This window comes from Hippopotamus amphibius, chromosome 5, assembly GCF_030028045.1.
Source record: "Hippopotamus amphibius kiboko isolate mHipAmp2 chromosome 5, mHipAmp2.hap2, whole genome shotgun sequence".
Taxonomy (NCBI): Eukaryota; Metazoa; Chordata; class Mammalia; order Artiodactyla; family Hippopotamidae; genus Hippopotamus; species Hippopotamus amphibius.
The window spans coordinates 97,278,579-97,299,900 of NC_080190.1; the positions used below are offsets into that span (position 1 = coordinate 97,278,579).

General features: G+C 36.7%; 1 protein-coding gene across 1 annotated transcript in view; it reads right to left on the minus strand.

Annotated features, from left to right (window-relative positions):
* RIPK2 (receptor interacting serine/threonine kinase 2) overlaps nucleotides 1-12,747 on the minus strand; it is a 31,626-nt gene extending 18,879 nt beyond the window's left edge. Inside the window, exons 1-3 of the mRNA XM_057735471.1 lie at nucleotides 11,942-12,747; nucleotides 5,543-5,696; nucleotides 2,995-3,150 (exon numbers count right to left, since the gene is read on the minus strand). Of these exons, the coding sequence (XP_057591454.1) occupies nucleotides 2,995-3,150; nucleotides 5,543-5,696; nucleotides 11,942-12,114 (483 nt within the window). The 5' untranslated portion in view covers nucleotides 12,115-12,747. The remainder of the gene's footprint in view (nucleotides 1-2,994; nucleotides 3,151-5,542; nucleotides 5,697-11,941) is intronic.
* Nucleotides 12,748-21,322: the final 8,575 nt, after the last annotated feature.

Below are 21,322 nucleotides of genomic sequence, written 5' to 3' on the forward strand. Positions count from 1 at the left end.
ACTTAACTTTTCTCACATCTTTTATATTTATTTCTCTATTGTTCCAACTTCCCGATTACTTATTTGAACATTTTTGGATACTTATAATACTCTTCAATTATGTATATTATTTTAATAAGTGAAATACTATGTAAAAATAAAGTTAGTTACATTTAGTATTAATTTCTCAGTAACTACTTTTTATTTGCTGTCATCAGCTGGATATATAGGGTAGCTGAAATCACTACTCCTCTGGTGCCTTTAGCTATCTAAACCTTATACTTTATGCAAAAAATTAATTCAAAATAGACCACATATCATAGATTTAAATGTAAAACATATATCTATGGAACTTTTAGAAGATAACATGGAAGTAAATCTTCAATACCTATGGCTTGGTGAAGAGTGCTTAGACATGACAGCAAAAGCATGATCATAAAAGAAAAAAATTGAAATTTTTGCTCTGTGAAAGACCCTGTTAAAAGGAATAAAAGAACAAACTTTGGATGGGCAGAAAATTTTTGCAAACTACATATCTGATGAAGGACTTATATCTAAAAAATACACAGAACTCTTAAAACCCACTAGTAAAGAAGCAAAGAATGCAAGTAGAAAATGGTCTTAAGATATGAAGAGATGTTTCACTGAAGAGGATATAGATATGGCAAATAAATAAATAACAATATTCAACATCACAGGAAAATGAAAATTAAGACCATGGTGATAGATCACTATACATCTATTAGAATGCTAGAATAAAAAACTGATAATACCAAATGCTGGTTAGGGTGCAGAAAAGCTGATCTTTCAAATATTACGGGTGGAATATACAATGGTACAGCCAATATGGAAAATAGCTAGGTAGTTTCTTAAAAAGCTAAACATATGCTTACCATATGACCAAGCAGTTACACTCTTTGGCATTTATCTCAGAGGAATGAAAGCTTAATGTTTGTTCAAAAGGCTGCACAGGACTATTCGTAGGAGCTTTATTGTAATTGCCAAAGACTAAAAATAACCAAAATATCTCTCAATGGGTGAATGGTTAAACAAGTTTGGTACACCCACAGCATGGAATACTATTCACCAATGAAAAAGAAACCAACTACTGACACAAGCAACAACTTAAATGGATCTCAAAGGCATTATGCTAAGTGAACAAAGCCAATCTTACAATATCACACACTGTATGATTCCATTTATATAGCATTCTCAAAATGACAAAATTATAGAGATGGAAAACAGATTAGTGGTTGACAGTGGTTAGGGATGATGGAGGGGAGAAGGTGAGTATGACTATAAAGGGGTAGCATAAGTGATATCTTTGTTGTGATAGAATAGTGTTGTATCTTTTTTTTTTTAAAGCTCTTCATTGGAATATAATTGCTTTACACTTCTGTGCCAGCTTTGGAGGTATGCCAACGTGAATCAGCTGTATTTAGACATATACCCCCATATCCCCTCCCTCCCACAACTCCCTCCCACTCTCCATGTCCTGGCCCTCTAAGGCATCACCCATCATCGAGTTGATGTCCCTATGCTATACAGCAACTTCCCACTAGCTATCTATTTTACAGATGACAGTGTATATATGTCTATGTTACTCTCTCACTTCATCCCAGCTTCCCCTTCGCCCCCCCACCCCCTCAACCCCGTGTCCTCCAGTCCATTCTCTGCATCTGCATCCTTATTCTTGCCCTGTCACTGGGTTCATCAGTACCATTTCTTTTTTTTTTATATTCCATATATATGAGTTAGCATACAGCATTTGTTTTCCTCTTTCTGGCTTACTTCACTCTGCATGACAGTCTCTACATCTATCCACCTCATTACATATAGTTCAATTTCATTCCTTTTTATGGCTGAGTAATATTCCATTGTATATATATGCCACATCTTCTTTATCCATTCATTTGTTGATGGGCATTTAGGTTGCTTCCATGTCCTGGCTATTGTAAATAGTGCTGCAATGAACATTATGGTACATGTTTCTTTTGGGATTATGGTTTTCTCTGGGTATATGCCCAGGAGTGGGATTACTGGGTCATATGGTAGTTCTGCTTTTAGTTTTTAAAGGAACCACCAAACTGTTTTCCATAGTGGCTATACCAGCTTACATTCCCACCAACAGTGCAGGAGAATTCCCTTTTCTCCACACCCTCTCCAGCATTTATTGTTTCTAGATTTTTTGATGTGGCCATTGTGTCCTGTGTGAGGTGATACCTCATTGTGGCTCTGACTTGCATTTCTCTAATGATTAGTGATGTTGAGCATCTTTTCATGTGTTTGTTGGCCATCTGTATGTCTTCTTTGGAGAAATGTCTATTTAGGCCTTTTGCCTATTTGTGGAGTTATTTGCTTTTTTTGTTATTAAGCTGCATGAGCTGCTTGAATATTCTGGAGATTAATCCTTTGTCCGTTGCTTCGTTGGCAGGTAATTTCTCCCATTCTGAGGGTTGTCTTTTTGTCTTGTTTATGGTTTCTTTTGCTGTGCAAAAGCTTTTAAGTTTCATGAGGTCCCATTTGTTTATTCTAGATTTTATTTCCATTATAGAATAGTGTTATATCTTGATTGCTATGGTGGTTACACAAATTTACACATGATAAAGCGATACAGAACTACATACGTGCATTGTTCCAATGTCAAATTCCTAGTCTTAATATAGTACTATAATTATACATGATGTAACCACTGGCAGAAACTGGGTGAAGGGTACATGGGACTTCTTTGCAACCACCTATGATCTATAATAATTTCAAAATAAAAAGTAAACAAAGGTATTATTGACAATTTAAATTAAGAACATAATGACTTTGTATTTTGAACCATAATTTTATCAATCTCTGTAGTCTAGGAATAACTAACCCACTGCAGCAGGAAGAAGTGGCACTGAATTAGGGGCTATGGAAAAGGCAGAGATATTAAATTGGCAAGGTAGAAGAAATAACTAAAGAGTCTTTAAAACTATTAAACACAGGATGCAGATAAGTTTTTTTTTTTTTCAAAGTAATTACCTTAACATGAAATTCATTATCCAATAAGATATTTTGTGTCTTCAGGTCATGATGAAGTAGAGGAGGATTCATATTGTGCAGGTAATTTACACCTAGTGCAATTTCATGCAGAATACGAAATCTCAATGGCCAAGGAACATCAGGATATTCATTTTTCTTCATGTATATGGAAAGAAACAAAACCAAAATTAGTGGCCACATTTATTTCCACTTAGAAATGAAATATTCCATGAGGAAATATGGTATTAAACTAAATATCCAGTATAACTAAATATAGGGCAAAAATTATACTCATTTTATTATATAGTATAAATTTGACATTAACATCCTTGCATCTTATTTTCCTCAATTTTTAGAGAAAATAATAACTTTACAGTACTGATACTTCCTTTTAGTTTATTCTGGTAATGCAACTACATGGTATGGGGTCTTTCTTCAGTTGAGACAGTTTTTAATTTTTTTATCTGCATAATACCCAGACATATATTTATACCCATATCCATCTTGCCATTCTATGGCTTCTATCAAATAACTTGTGCCCATGAATGTGTACACACGCAATTTATTTCTATTCAAAATTTATATTTTAAATTTCTATTAATATAAAACCATACTTTATTATGATGATAATCACTGCATCAGTTAAATTTTTACATTATATTTATTTACTAAGCATTAATACTTCATATTTTTAAATCATATATTTATTTGCATTTCAGCTTGAAAAATTAGCCTTTGGGAGCTTTGCTTTTGTGAAGGCAACAAAAATCATCTTCATTTCTAAATATATACAGCATAGAAACATTAAAAATGTAATGCTTTCTATTTCCTGGTACTTATAAGTAATAATCATCTGAACTTTCTTAAGAAATGTTTTCTAAACATAAAAGTTAATACAGCTTCCCAGAAGAATGAACATACCCAGAAAAATTAGATAATTTGGGAAAATTCAGCAATGAATCTTCAGGCACCATGCCACTGGGTACATTTTACTAAATAATATGAAAAAGTATGCTTCTACTGAAAGCTCTAAACTGCTCTTGAGAATATTTTTCTGCAAATGGATCAGCTTATAGTTTCCTGATTAATCTGGCAGGGGAATGGCTCAAAATACTTTGCTTTTACATAGTATTTTGATTTTTTTCAACAATCCTTTGTGAGGTTGGGGGAGGGTGTTTCAAGACAAATCCTAACGTAATAATACAGGACACCAAAAGAAACACAAATGTTGAGCATTACTGCCTCTTGTATACAGATTCCCAACCCTTTGAGTAACTGAATCTTTTAATCTGTAAAAAGAAAACTTTTTTCTGAAAATTATATAGTTTAAAGAAGTAACAAGGCCTCTCTGCAGCATAGTGTTATATGGAAGCTTTTGATCATGGAGAGGACAGTTGATGAGCACTCACTTTGTATTTTATCATTTCCTTCCAGGAGCTAGCAATCCCCCTGCAGGAGGCTCTAGAATTTCTAATGGGCTTCAAATTTGGGTATTAGAGCATCTACTGGGGTGCTGGGGTATGGGAAGAAAATATTAGAATTTATGCTTATACTGTATTCATTTAAAAAAAGGAAATTGTGTTTATTTAGTATTTGTATCTTCACTGCTGTGATGGTTACATAAATCTTATACACTGACACTAGTTACTTTACTCTGCCCTTGTTTCAGACGGCCCTGTCACAAACAGAATGTGTTGTATCCTGAAATAAAGAGGAAGTCACTCCATGAGTGCTGACAGTGGCACCCATTCTTCCTTGTTTGCTTATGGAACACTGTGATGTATCAGAAGTTAGGAGTGTCCAGTGATTGGATTTTATAGATTATGTTACTATTGAGTTTTAACTAAAAAGCAACCCTCACAAAATAGACCAAGTTATTTAAAAATATTTCTTGACAGAAACTGCAGGCGAGAGATAATGATGTAAGATCAAGCAAACAACACTAGATGAATATACATATTTTGAGAATGAGAACCCCCTCCCAAATCTGTTTATTGATGGGATTCACAATTAAAGCCAGAGTAACTGATGCCTTGCGAAAAAGGTACATGGCTCATGCCATTGTCTGTTACTGGAAAAGCTCATGTATTTGATACTCAGAGATAGATTTGGCCTATTAATTCAGAACTTCATGAACTGGTATCATTAACAGTTAATTTGAGTCCTAAATTGTCTTCAACATAAAATGAAATCTGGCTTAAACTAACAATAAATTGTATAGTGTGCAGAGTTTATCTTTTCTCTCTCCTATTCCTCACCCACACATATACATACATGTGGATAACGGAATTCAGTATAAACCTCAGGAACAGTAACCTAAGCAAAATAATCTAGGTCACTTAGAATGCAGGGGCTAACTCCACAGTATTTTTAACAACACAAAAGAAGCCATAAATGGTGAAACTTTACCACTGCAATTGTTTTTCGTTATTCTTATTTTGATTCATCTATAATATCCCCAAATAATCTGATCATATGTAAAACCAAAGCACTGTATAGGCTGAATAACAGAATTACAGCCACTGAAAATGTGTAACATGATACTTACCCTATGTAGGAGTTCATTTAATGATCCATTTGGCATGTATTCAGTAACTATTCCCAAAAATTCAGGCTCATTGCAAATTCCCAAAATTGGAAGAATGTAACTAAATCTAGCTTTGTGTAAAATTTCAGCTTCTCTTAAGACATCATATCTTTCACTAAAGAAAGAAAATTCATAATTATTTCAAAGTAATGAAAATACATAATTATCATGCCTATAAATATTAATCCTGGATTTTTTCATTCATTAGCTTTTGACCCCACGTAAATTATGTAATTTCTCTTAGTTTCTTTGTATTTAAAGTAGGTATAATAGCTACCCTATATAGCCCATAGGTCTGTTTAGAGACCAAAATAACTTACATAAACTACTGATAGAAAAAAGTGCTACATACATATTATTATTGCACTCTTCCTAGGAAAGGGAAAGAACACAATGTTTAAGTTTATAAAGTCTATCTATATTAGAATGATAGGTGCTTGAACTAAATTACATTAAGTTTATGTTGTATTAAAATGATCAAATTTGATTAGACTGTTATATTAAACCTTATGGTTGCATAACAAAAATTTTCTAAATATCCTCAATATTAAAACACTTAAATGTTGTGGATTTTAATGACTAGATGATAATAGTTGCATAAGGGTCAATAATGCTTAGAAATTATACACTGGAACTGAGGGAAACAACACTGAAAACAGGTAAATGCTTATAACGGATCCCAGGTTCATTTGCTTAGCCATTCATATAACGAATAAATATTGAACTTTTATTATGAGTAAAGAACTGTGCTCAGCATTACAGACTATTAAATTAAAAAAAAAAGTCTGTGACCTCAAGCTGTCCAGAAATCCTTTTAAGAAAAATAAATACTCATTGTGGTCTTGATTTGCACTTCTCCAACTATTAGTGATGTTGAGCACCTTTTCACATACCTATTGGTCATTTGTATGTATTTGGATGTGCTAATTATATTGATCTTGGTAATTATTCCATGATGATGTTTATGTACAGCAAATAATCATGTTGTGCACTTTAAATATATATAATTATATTTGTCAAGTATTCCTCAATAAAATTAAAAAATAAGCAAATAAAAAAGAAAACCAAATACTTAAAATATAAGGCAAAATGTGATAAGTGCCATCAAAAACAAGTAAATAAACAAGCAAACAAATAAATAAATACATAAATAACTATAGGGAGCTCAGAGAACTAGTAAATTTGGGCTAAGAGAGTTACTACAGCCTTTAGAGAGAGATGTCAACAGTACATTAAGGATGGAGAGAATTTCAACCATTGGAAAGAGGGCATCCAAGATGGTTGTGGCCTCCAAGAGGGGAAGATTTTGCCTTTCTTTATCATCTGTGTATCCTTAGGATCTGGAACAGTACCTGGCAAACAAAATATACCTAATAGATATGTATTAAATGAATTCAAGGAAGTTAAAGTGCAGGCTATATTTGGAAAATGACAAATTGTTTAATACAAATCAGGATGTTTAACAGAGTGTGTAAAGGCAGTGAAGGTGAATAGGGTAGGGCAGGGCCTCATCTCAGAGCCTTAAAGCCAGGTGAGGGTGTTTATACTTTATTTGGTAGTCACTGAGTTGTGACTATAGGTTACTGAGCACAAGAATGACATGAGTGGAACAAACTTTTAGGATGATTAACTTGGCAGAAGGAGGTAGAGTTTGAAAGCCAGGAGATTATAATTGTAGTTAAGATGTGAAGCAATGTAGAGTCTGAAACTATAAAGGTTGCAGTGGAAACATTAAGAAAAACACTAGCTGAATAGAATGCCCAGGCTGTGGTGACTGACTGACTGACCTGATTGACTAAGGGAGGTATATATGTGTGTGTGTATATACATACATGTATGTATGTGTGTGTGTGTATGAAAGGAATTGGATTTGTCATCAACTTTTACCATGGGTGATCTGGTGTTGGTAGCAGCAGTAACAGAAAGAGAATTGTCTCTAGGAGAAACTTATTAGGTAATTGATGATTAGTTGGTGCTTAAACCACCCAAGCTCTTGATGATTCGCTGCTGAAATAAGAAAAGCAACAAACATTCCAGACCAGACTATGTGGCCTCCTTTAAAAACAAACAATAAGCAAAATAAAGCAAAAAAAACTTAGTCATCTATGTTTTGAATAGGTAACATACCTACATGTTTCAAAACTCAAGAGTTACAAGAATGCATATAGTAAAGAACATCTCTCCTTGTTTATCAGCCACTTAATATCACAACTGTGAGGCAACCAATTATACCAGTTTGTGAGACCAGCTTTAATTAAATTTATATTTCCTAAGTTGAAACAGATCTGTATTTTGTATTTGCCTCATACGATGTAGATCAACAGGACAGTTATTGAGTACCAACTTTGCAGGGAAGGTTCCTGGATACTCTGAGAAAGAATTATAGAGAGGGCATGCTAGGGTAAATCTTAGTGATACTTAATATACTAATTCCTCCTCCATTAAGAGTATGAGTATACAATGGAAAAAAGACAGCCTCTTCAATAAGTGGTGCTGGGAAAATTGGACAGCAACATGTAAAAGAATGAAATTAGAACACTTCCTAACACCATACACAAAAATAAACTCCAAATGGATTAAAGACCTACATGTAAGGCCAGACACTATAAAACTCCTAGAGGAAAACATAGGCAGAACACTCTTTGACATACATCAAAGCAACATCCTTTTTGACCCACCTCCTAGAATCATGGAAATAAAATCGAGAATAAACAAATGGGACCTCATGAAACTTAAAAGCTTTTGCACAGCGAAACAAACCACAAACAAGACTAAAAGGCAACCCTCAGAATGGGAAAAAATAATTGCCTATGAAACAACGGACAAAGGATTAACCTCCAAAATATACAAGCAGCTCAATGCAGCTTCATACCAAAAAAGCAAATAACCCAATCCACAAATGGGCAGAAGACCTAAATAGACATTTCTCCAAAGAAGACATACAGATGGCCAACAAACACATGAAAAGATGCTCAACATCACTAATCATCAGAGAAATGCAAGTCAAAGCCACAATGAGGTATCACCTCACACCAATCAGAATGGCCATCATCACAAAATCTGGAAACAACAAATGTTGGAGAGGGTGTGGAGAAAAGGGAACTCTCCTGCACTGTTGGTGGGACTGTAAGTTGGTACAGCCACTATGGAAAACAATTTGGAGGTTCCTTAAAAAACTACAAATAGAACTACCATATGATCCAGTCATCCCACTCCTGGGCATATACCCAAAGAAAACCATAATCCCAAAAGAAACTTGTACCATAATGTTTATTGCAGCACTCTTTACAATAGCCAGGACATGGAAGCAACCTAAATGCCCATCAACAAATGAATGGATACAGAAGATGTGGCATATATATACAATGGAATATTACTCAGCTATAAAAAGGGATGAGATGGAGCTATATGTAATGAGGTGGATAGAAGTACAATCTGTCATACATAGTGAAGTAAGTCAGAAAGAGAAGGACAAATATTGTATGCTAACTCACATATACGGAATCTAAAAATGGTACTGATGAACTCAGTGACAAGAACAAGGAAGCAGATACAGAGAATGGACTGGAGAACTCGAGGTATGGGAGGGGGCGGGGGGTGAAGGGGAAACTGAGAAGAAGCGAGAGAGTAGCACAGACATATATATACTACCAACTGTAAAATAGTCAGTGGGAAGTTGTTGTATAACAAAGGGAGTCCAACTCGAGGATGGAAGATGCCTTAGAGGACTGGGGCAGAGAGGGTGGGGGGGACTCGAGGGGGGGGCGTCAAGGAAGGGAGGGAATATGGGGATATGTGTATAAAAACAGTTGATTGAACCTGGTGTACCCCCCCCAAAAAAAAAATAATAAAAAAAAAAAAAAGAAGGAAAAAAAAAAAAAGAGTATGAGGCATTCTTCCTTCTTTTGTGATCCTATTATGTGTCAGCCGCTTTACTAAAGTTGGTTTCATTATCCCTACTTTATATATGAGAACACTAAGGCTCAGATAAATTAATAATTTTCCAATGGTCACGACAACAGTAAGTGGCAGGTTTGGAGTCAGATTTGAATTGCAATTGTGGGACTCCAAAGCCTTTGTTTTTTCCATTCACTGCTTAATCAGAGAAGTAAAATTCTTAAAGTCAGATTTTGGGAAGAATGAGTGAGTGGGAAAACAGAAAAAGCCAAAAATAGTTTAAAAGTAGGTTTTTATATTTTAAAAATTAAAAATGTAAAATACAGCTTCTACAGACATATCACTAAAATTAGCCATAGCAAATTCTAGTCACAAAACAGTTACGTTGTTTACACAAGGTGTTTGAACAACCAATCAGACTCATCTATTCATAAGGAGTTGGGAGATTGTTGGAGAGGGTCCACTCATTGGGCAGAAGTCAGGTTAATAGAGAATGACTCACCAATCACTAAAATAAGAACATGTAATAGCACATACACGTATTATTTCTTTCGTGATCCCAAAGAACAATGCAAACATTCTCCACACAAGAGCCCAAGAAGTACACGTATCTGTTATTCCCACTTTATACGTGAGGACATAGACACCCTGTGAGTCAACTGCATAGCCCAGTCCTATGCTCAGACTACATAAATAAATACTTCTAATGTTAACATTCTAGGTAACACTTGTTACCTAGAGAAAAATGTGATGCAGTAATGTCAGAGTGTTGCATTGGTCCTTATGGCTTCTTTGGTAGCAGAATTAATTTCTTACCTGATTTAGTGAAGAATTTTAGATTATGAAAATTGTTAATGAGCATGGAAAGGGAACTCCTTCTTCATTTCTTGGTCCCAAATGGCACAAAACTTATGTAAATTAAAATCTGGAGTAGCAGCATCCAAAATGGGAGGATCAATTTGCTTTAAAATACCTAATGAGTCCATCAGTGCTAGATTTCCGTGTATTTTAATAGTTGATTCTAAAATACATCCATCTTCTCTAATCAACCACCACCCTTCAAAGTTGACTACATATATATAATTGGCCAGTACTTACTCCAAAGAATTCAAGACTCAGGGTAAATATACCCTGTATATTACTAAATCAGGATTATGGCACACAAGAAATGGGAACAATCTCTAGAGGTGTCTCAAACTTACTGTGAGATCTAGCCCATCCAAGCCTGATAGCAAGAGAGCAAATAAAAGCCACAGGCAGATGAAAGTCAGTAACATTAGCAGGGCTGAAGCTGAGGAATTTATCTGCTGTTTGATACTGTCGGCCTCTAGCTAATCGGGCATCTAGAATGATGTATTTTCACTTTAGATATAGTGGGAGGAGAGGACAATGTTGCAATCATGGATGTTAACTCACTAAGAACTGAAAGCAGGGCCTGGTTAAATTCCTATTGGAAGAAAAATACACAAGACTAGTGACTAGACTCACTGACTAATACACATGGTTGAAAGATTTTTCTGGAAACAGAAACTAATGCTAGCCTTCCCTTGAAATCTGGACATTGCACTAATATTGTTCCAGGATGGGAGAGATATTCAAAATTTTTGGTCATTTAACAGTCTTCTGATTTCAGTTTATTGCTAGCAAAAATAATACAATTTCCTCTAGAGACAGGCCTCCTTCCCTGTGAGACTAAGAGAAGAAACTAAATTGAGTTGAGTTTGATATCTAAACTTTCACGACTACATGTAGTAAACCGCAAACAACAGAAAGCCCAAACCAAACCATCACAGACTCTAGAGCAGTGCTGTTCAATAAAAATATGTGAACCACATATACAATTTGCAATCTTCTAGTAGCCACTTTAAAAAAAACTAAAAAGAAACGTGAACTTTAACAACACATTTATCCCAATATATCAAAAATATCATCTCAGCATATCCTATAAAAGTATTAATAAGATATTATAATTTTTTAAATAGTAAGTGCTAGAAATCTGATGTGTATTTTACACTTATAACACATTTCAGTTCAGACAGCCACATTTCAAGCGCTCAGTAGCCACCTGTGGCTAAGAGCTACCTACTGGGTAATGCAGCCCTAGAGTTCGATTTCAAAAAAAAAAGTAAAAAACAAAGCAAACAAAACCCAATTTAAAAAAAGAGGACGTTTAGAGTTGGGCTGTGATTGCTGACTTCTGGTGTCTTGAGAAAGGAAGCCCAGGAGTAAGAAATAAGGGGTGGGCAGTGAAAAGCGCGATTGCTGCATCTCCAGAGAAGCCAGCTCTCTCCACCATCTTAGCCCAAAACTTGAAGGGCTGCCTAGAGATGACGCGGGGTGGGGCCGACCCCAAGCGGTCACCGTCGTTTGGGTTTCAGAGCCCGCCTGCCTGGGGTGAGAGCCAGTGCGGGTGGGTGGACGCAGATTTCGGGGCTCCGCGGGGGAACCGCCGGGACGCCCTACCTGTCGAGCAGCGGGGTGTGGATGTGCAGGTGTTTCACGGCCACCTGAACGCGCCAGTCTGCGTGGCGGGCGCAAGACACGGTGCCGGACGCGCCGCGGCTCAGGTAGCGCAAGTCGCCCAGCTTGTGGTACGGGATGGCGGGCAGGGCGCTGCAGATGGCCCCCTCGTTCATGGTGGCCGGCGGCGCGGGCACTCGGGCCGCCGGTCGGTTCCGGAAGTGCCCGCCGATCCCGCGGCCCCACCCCTGCTCTAGCCGGGCTGGCCGGCCCTCCCGGCTGCCGGACCCTAGGTCACGAGGCCGTCCATCCCCTGCGCAGCGCTAGCCAAGCCACTGCTTATCGGGGCCGGAGCGGACTCTTCTCTTCTCGAGACGGGTCAACGCTGCGGCGGCGGGGCGCGCGGAAGAGGAGCTTCCCCTCTCCGACCTGGCCCTCCCGGGCGCTGCCAGCAGCTCGGGCCCGCCTTTCGGAGCTCCTCCCTTCCTAGATTTCTCAGGCGACGTCAGCGGCTGACGCAGAGGCGGGGATGAGGCCCACGGGGCCGCGGTCCTCGCGGCTGGCTCACGCCTCGGCCTGAGACCCGAGGGCTCCACCTGGCGGCGCCCCGCCGACGACGTGTGCCCCGCCGGCGCGGCTCGGGCGGGGTGCCGGCAGTGGGGAAGCGGGCCAGGAGCTCTCAATTTGTCTTCTCTCTCCCCACCCGCTAGGTTTGGAAAGTTATCTTTTGTGGAGATTTCCTCTCCGCAGCCTCACACACAGGGTGCGGGCCCTCCGACCCGGACGAATCTCCTCTGGTGGGGCCCGCTCTCCTTCCGGGAGCCGCCAAACCCCAGAGGCTGCGGGGTGGGTGTGGCGGCCGCCGAGTCCCGACTTCGCGCCTGCGCGGCGTGCGGGGGCATTTAGGCGGTCTCCGTGCTTCTGAGCCCAGCAGGTCACGTAGGCGTGTAAGTTCACTTGCTCACCTGGACTCCAGTCTTTCCTCACTTCCAGCTGCGTGAGTCGTATCGGGGTGGATGATGAACCCTGTCAGAGGTTAACCCTGTCTAAATGTTCAGATGTTTAGCTTAGTTCCTGTTGAGTGCTTCTCTACAAGGGAAGTATTTTTCTCCCTCTTTTTTTTTTTTCTTTCTGGACGTCCATAATTATAGACAGATATTGAAAAATAACCTTGAGAGAGTCCCTGCCTCTGATTCCAGGTAAGACTGCAAACATTTCTTTCTTATAGGTCTGGGAAGAATACAGTGTTTAATGCCAACCAAAAAAGACTGCAAACATCTTTTTAACGTTTTACCTTAAACAAACACCTTTCTACACCTGAAATGACTATTTTGCAAAGTGTGGTGCCAGTATTATACGCAATAGCAAGTCCATGCTAGGCATTTAATGGATTGTAAACCAAAAATAACAGGGAATGCCTGACTTGAATCAGGGATTTCTGCCTATGGAAAATCAGTGCTTCCTGTATTTTTGTATTGCTTGAATTGAGAGTAGCAATGTTACATTTTATAATAAATGGAAGCTGTAATGAAAGTGTTTTAAAACCTGATAAATTTAAAATAAAACGCTTAGCTTTAAAGATACGGTCTGATAATCTGTGGTTTATTCCTTAATAAGCTTTTTGCTACAAAAAGTGCTCAGAAAACTTTTCCCGTTCATTCATTCATTCATTCATCCAGTCAGTTTGCAAACTGAGTTCTAGAGAAAGAGAACAAAAAATAAGTAGGCAGGAAATGATCAAAATAATAATTCAAGAAATTTTGCCAAGACCGAAAGACAGAGGTCTTCATATTGAAAGGGCCCACCAGCTACCCACAATGAATGCAACAAGACCTATATTAAAGCACACCATTAAAATGATCAGAACACTAAGAATAAAGAGAAGATTCTAAAAGTTTTCAGAGGGAAGAAGCAAGAATAAATGGATGGGAATTAGAATGGCATTGGGTTTCTCAACAATAACACTTTTATGCTAAAACACTACAGTGAAATTTCAAGTTTTGAGGGCAATAACTTCCAACCTAGAATTCCATAGTCAAACAATCCATCAAGTATAAGAGCATAATAAAAACATTTTCACATACACAAGGATGCAAACATTTATCTTCCATCCATTCATCCACCTTTTTTGTTTGTTTGTTTTTGTTAAGAAAGCTGCTAGAGGATGTGCTCCAACAAAAGAAGAGAGCAAGACGGAAGAGAAGGACGTGGGATCCAGAAAACAGGAGCAGGAAAATGTGAAGGGAAATGCCAGGGTGAAAGATATGTGGCAGAATTAGCAATTGTTTTCACTGAAGCAGGAAGATGGCAGACTCCAAGAAAACTAGTAAAAATAATTGAATTTATTTAGATTAATTTAGAGTATTTGGGTAGTTATAGTGATAGGTATTTGGTAGATCTAATGAAATATGTGATACAGTTTGAGAGAGAACTTAAAAAATATAAGCAAGTGAAAAAGAAGCAATTATTATTTCCATAAAAAATAAAAAATATACAAGAATGGAAACAGCATTTCTCCAAACTGTTCTGTGGTGGTGAAAAGTTCAAGACTTTTTAGAGCTTCTGAAATACTAGTATATTATAAATCTCTAAGAAGGAGAGAACATGCAGCATAGAATGCTATAAAATTTATTTATATTTTTAAGTACATTACTTTTAAATTCTTAAAAATTAGTATTATATTCACATGGTTCAAAATTTAAAAGTATGACAGATAATCCAAGACAAAATTAGGCAGAAGACCTAGATGCTTCATGAAAGGGGATATCTAAATAGCAAATAGGAAATGAATGTGAAAAGGTGTTCGACATCATTAGTCATTAGAGAACTACAAGTTAAAACCACAGTGCAATATCACTATACAAATACAAAAATAACTAAAATTAAAAAGATCCTCAGCAATTCCTTGCCTAGATATATGGACATGCATATGCATATACTAGAATGTTCATAGTAGTGCTACTCATAATAGCTTCAAACTGGAAATTACCCAAATAGCCATAAATAGTAGAATGGGTAAATGATCTGTTGCACATTTACACAATGGAATACTAAACAGCAATGATATTGAACAATGTACAATACTGATGAATCACACAAATATAATATTAGATGAAAAAAGCTAGACAGAAGAGTATATATTTTACGAGTTAATTTCTGTTCAGTACAAAAATAAATAAAACTAGCCTATGGTTTTGGAAATCAAGATAATGGCTACTCTTATAGGGTGGTCATAGTGACTAGAAGGGATATGGTGAGGCTTCTGGGGTGATAGAAATGTTCTTTTTCTTGATCAAGGACCTAGACTCTTGGTGCCAGTTTCATGAATATGTTCAGTTATGAAACTTCTTTGAGGTTACACAATGTGCACTTTTCTATGCATGTATGTTGTACTTCAATAAAAGGTTAATAGGTTTAAATACATAAATAATATATGGATATATATTGTGTCTCTTACTTTTATTTAATTAGTATTATACTATACACTTGTTCACCTTGCTTAGCAATCTGTTTTGGATATCTTTTCATATGAATGCATAAAAAGCTTTCTCATCTTTTTCTTTTTTTAAATGAGGGATATACCATAATTTATCCCTCATTGGTGGACACCTAGCTGGTTTCCACCTATTTGCTATTACAAATTATGCTGCAATATATAATCATTACATATGTTGTTTCATATGTGTGCAAGTTTATCCACATATATATGTCCTAGAAGCTGAATTGCTGGACCAAAGAGTTATGTTCATTTGTAATTTTGGTTTATATTGTTGAATTGATCTTCACTGAGGTTGTTCCATTTTTTTTTTTCTGCAGACAAATGAGAGTGCTGTTTCTCCACACACTTTCTTTTATTTCTTTTTGAGATAGATAGTATGATGTTGGTCTGCTGATTCCTGGATTTCAGTGCTTCTAAGCTCATTTAAATTTTAAGATTCTTTTTATTGCAAATCTTCTAAATATCTGGTTTCAAATTACTTATCACAACCTCAGACTTTTAGCTTTCATGATAGTTTCACCATTGTACACTTTAAAAAATATGTATTCTTAGTGATACGTATATTGTTTAATTAATGCCCATAATGAATGGCTAAAGACCGAAAACCTAAAGAATACTGATGCTAAAGTACATCAACTAAATGAGAAACAAAAAAATGAGAATAATTATGTAAATTAGGCTAAAAAATAAGCATCACATCTGTATGTTGAATTTATTCAAAATTCTGTAAAATAATATTGACATATTTTCCATTTACAGAGAATAAAGGTTATTTATACTTGCATGTGGTATTTTAGGGACATGGTAGCTTGAAATGACATGCTTGAAATCTCAGTCTCTTGGGATTTTTGTGTTTTTTTTTTTTTTTAAGTTTCAATGCCTTTTATTCCTGTAAGTGCTCTTTATTTATTTATTTATTTATTTATTTTTCTAATTTTATTTTATTTTTTAAATTAATTTTTATTGGAGTATAGTTGCTTTACTATGTTGTGTTAGTTTCTACTGTACAGCAAAGTAAATCAACTATACATACACATATAATGTCCATTAACAGAGGAATGGATAAAGAAGATGTGGTACATATATACAATGGAATATTACTCAGCTATATAAAGGAACAAAATTAGGTCATTTGCAGAGATGTGGATGGACCTAAAGACTGTCATACAGTAACAAAAGAACAAATATCATATATTAATGCACATATGTGGAATCTAGAAAAATGGTATAGATGATCTTATTTGCAAAGCAGAAATAGAGACACAGGTGTAAAGAATAAATTTATGGACACCAAAGGGGGATGGGGGGGTGGGATGAATTGAGAGATTGGGATTGACATATATACACTATTGATACAATGTATAAAATAGATAACTAATGAGAACCTACTGTATAGCTCAAGGTATTCTACTCAATGCTCTGTGGTGACCTAAATGGGAAGGAAATCCAAAAAAAGAGGGGGTATATCACATAGTCTTCTTAAATAAAAACAAGACAGAAAAGTTGAAAAATAAACCACTTAAAAAAGTATAAATGCAAGAATTAAGAACATCTCATATTCTAAGGTTTTCTATTTTTTGTCTAAAAGCATCTGGTAACCACTGGGGAAAACTGGGTGAAGGATAAGTGGGACCGCTCAGTATTATCTTTGCAACTTCCTGTGAGTCTATTTTATCTCCAAATAAAGAGTTTTAAAAAGTTGTACCTAGGTGTATTAGTTTCCTGGGACTGCCATAACAAAGAACCACAAGAGTTATAAAAACGTATGTAAATGAGAAGTAAGCCTTCCTGTTTCTTCAGATCTCCAGTCCACCTCCCCCTAAGGCAACAAATAAATTGAACAAACATTATGTGCCATAATCCTAGGTTCTGGAAATACAAGGATAACAAAAGTGTGGTCTCTGTCCTTAAAATGCTTTTAGTGTTCTAAGGGAGATAAACCTGAGCATACAATTATAGTAGAGTGTGATAAATGTTCTGATAGGAAAGTCCAGAATCTGATAGTGAAATCCAGGGTACATTAAATATTAGGGGAACAAGCATCCGTGATAATTTAATGAAGAGAGATAAGGCAAACTGCCCAAAGTCATAGCGTTTTTAAATTACAGAGATATGATTCCTGCACAAATCTATTTGAATTAAAGCTCATATTCTTTCCAGGAACTGCTTTCTGTATCACTAGGGTATTCCATTTTCAGTTTCACTTTATATGATGTCTCAAGAAAGGAATTTAGTTGCAAGAGGGAATTTCCCAGCTACAAATAGACCTTGGGGGACAAAAATTTATTATTAATGGACATTTCATGGGAAATTCCATTTTCTTTTGACATTTTACTTGGCTGGTTTCCAAGAGTGTGGAAGGATATGTTACTAGTAGTTCTGTCTGCGTTTAAAAATTTTAACCCCTGAATTAAGCAGGATATTTTGCTTTTTAAAATGTCTTCAAAACACAAAATCATTTTCTTCATCTGTCACTCCTAGCTTGTATGCAGAATATACTAAGGTATACACACACACACACACACACACACACACGCTCTTTTTTTTTTTTTGCTTTAGGCAGTGGCTATATGAAAGATTATAAGTTCAGTACCCTTTTTAGCATCCTGTTTTTGGGCAGGCGCAAAATGGTGGAAGAAGGCAGAGTTTTTCTTATTGTAGTAGCCAATATAGTCTAGCACTCAATGGTCCCCAACCTTTTTGGCACCAGGGACAGGTTTCATGGAAGACAATTTTTCCACAGATAGCGGGGCAGGGGGCGGGGGGGTGAGAGAATGGTTCTGGCAGTAATGTGAGCGATGGGGAGTGACGATGAAGCTTTGCTTTCTCACCAGCCGCTCACCTCCTGCTAAGTAACCTTGTTCCTAACGAGCCACAGACTGGGGTTGGGGGTCGGGGACCCCTGGTCTAGGTCATAACAGTGCCCGCTGGTGCAATTGTGTGGAATCTGAAACTATGACTGAAGCAGGGATCCAATGTCAGCAGCTGAACAGGTTGTCAGAGAGAACTCTAAGGTTTATTGGGAACTAAGGAACACTCAGGAAGCTTCCTTGACTCAGTTTTTATAATTGTGAAAAGGAGTAGAAATGTCTGCTCTGCTAGGGAAACCTTATTGCACAACTCCAGGGGACACTATTCACACTGAGGAGGTGCCGTTCACATGGAATACATTATGAATGGGCCCCCTAGAGTTGTGCATTGAGGAGGCCCTATAGCCTACCTATCTCCCAGGATTGTTCTGCGAGACTCAAATTATAAAATGAATGTAAAAGAACTTTAGAAATTATAAACCTGTCAATCTATGTAAATAATAATAATAGTTATTTTCCTGGCCCTTCAGGCAAAACATTCTTTCCTAGTTTGAGAAAGAAAAGCAGTCCCTATTAGCTGGGAGCTGGCCTGACACTCCTAGTGAGTCTGTGACATTCTCCTGTTCAATATAAACAATTTCATAGAATACCAACCTCAGACTAGACAACTTTGTCAGTGTAATGGACAAGAAAAGATAAGACCACTTCATGATCATGTTTGAACAGACGGAGGTAAAAACATTGTTCAAACCACAAAAATGAGCAAACGTTGCCCTTTCCTGGCTAATAATGAGTGCCTGCTGTTTCTTTACCAGTTACAGCTTTAACTTGATTTCACTATTCTCACTGCCTAGATATAAATTATTAAGGTACCTGATCAGAGAATCACTCCTGCTTCCAGACAGCATCCATTGCAAGGAAGATACTGTTTACTTAAATGCTCCTCAAAATCACCTACAACAATCCCAAATCCTATAATAAATTATTTCTAACATCTTCTTACTGAGATGTCCTATGATTCCTCATGGTACACATAAATCCTGCTTGCAATGAGTCAGTAAACCCAGCTTTATAGAACTGCAGATGTGTTCCTGGTGGTCTTTGGATAGAGGACATTGGCAGGTTTATAGAGTAGTTATTGCTCAGCCTGGAACTCTCACTATCTGCATCTCAGATAAAAAGCTGACGACTCTAACTTCTGTAGGGTCTTGTCTGTGGTGTCGGTTCTGTTTCATAGCCCAGAACTCCTGAGGAAGAGATTCTGGTTGACCATAATCTCATCCTTGAAGTCCTTTGTGGATTATGGGGATATGGACACGAGGTACTGAATTTCTAAAACAGCAACAACAACAACAGCAATGACAGCTAACACATATAATGCTTGCTATGTGTCAGGGACTCTTCTCAGCAATTTCCATTGAGTAACTCATTTAGTACAACAACACTATGCAATAGATGCTATTATCACTATCACTTTGCAGATGTAGAAACTGAGGCACAGAGATGTTAATTACTTGTGTAAGGTCCCACAGCTATTAAGAGGCAGGCAGAGCCAGCAATTGAAGCAAAGAAATTATATTGCTGTATTCTAAATCAGTTCAACTGTTCTCACAAAGGAATAGAGTACTGACAGATGGATTGTGAATGATTTGGCACCACTCAACACACTTTTATATGAAGAGTTATTTTATATATGAGCAAGGATATCTTGAAGTCCAGTTTTGCAATCTTAAAAGTGTTGATGTGTCTCTTTAATAATGGTGTCTGTTAGGAATAATTTAAACTTTATGGAACTAACTCCATTGGCTATAATTTGCTTTTTCTTTTACATATTAACATTTAACTCAGCATTTACTGACTGTCTATGATGTGAATAGCTCTTTGTTATATAGTTTGGGACACACAAGATAAATAAGCTCTATATTGCTATCTACCAAAGTGACGACTAAAGTCTTTATATACATCATTTTTATCCTTTAGAAATCTTCCTTATTATAATAGCAACTTGGAATTGGGATATAATTGGCATTAACTGATCTGATTCCAGCAGAAAAACATGGGGTTTTGACCTCTTTGGTATTTTGTAATCTCAGTGAGTCTCACTTCCTTCATCTATTAAATAGTGAAAGTAATACTTTTCTTAAGGTGAAAGAACTTTCTTAAAGTTAAAGAACTCCTCCAGGAAGAAAATATCTAGAATGAGGGGATGGTGGTAAGTGTTCTCCCCAATAATTTCCATTTTAAAAATGGGAAAACTGAGTCTGAGTAGATTGATTATTCTTAAGCATTACAAATAAAAGGTGATAGAGCTGGGAGTAAACCAGATGCTTTATTTTAGGTTTATTACATCGGAGGGCCCTTGTTAATGAGGAGTTTTAAGAGAAGAGAACAGTTTTTAGAGGCTTAACACTTGGATGTTTTCCTGCTAACATGGTTTCTAAAATTTTTCATCTGTGTGGAGCTCAGTAAATATCTCTCCACTGACTAACATAACACAGGCAACTCAAGTAATTAGATGTAACACTTTCATTCATACAATATAGCATGTCATCCTAGCCATGAAAATTGGCAAAATGTTCAGAGTAACCAAACTGGCTTTTAGGATCTAGCTGTGCCAGTAAGTTTTGGTTTATTATCTCTCCTCTGCCTGCTATAACTTGCATTTATTTATGTAATCTTTATGTATAACTTCCAAACTGTTTGCAGGAGCTAGGCACTATGGCTTTGCATGTAATTAAGTCACAATATGATTAAGGAATTGTTTTCTAATGCAACTCTCCTTAAACCTCAAAACATTTAAAGAATTCTAAAGTCCTCCATTTGCCTCAGTTACCGCTCAGAGCACTAATGCAGCAGGTTGGGTACCTAGGCATTATTGGGTACTTCCTTTGACTGTTGAGCTTTCTAAAATTACAAATAAAATATGGAATATTCAGAAAGTACAAAGATTCAACATCTTCCCACAAAAATGTTGATGCAGTTATTTCATTAATTAGCTCTTAAAAACAAAACAACTGGGAAACAGTAAGATACCTGTTGATCTATGAGATAAAAAATTTCCTTTGAAAAGATAAA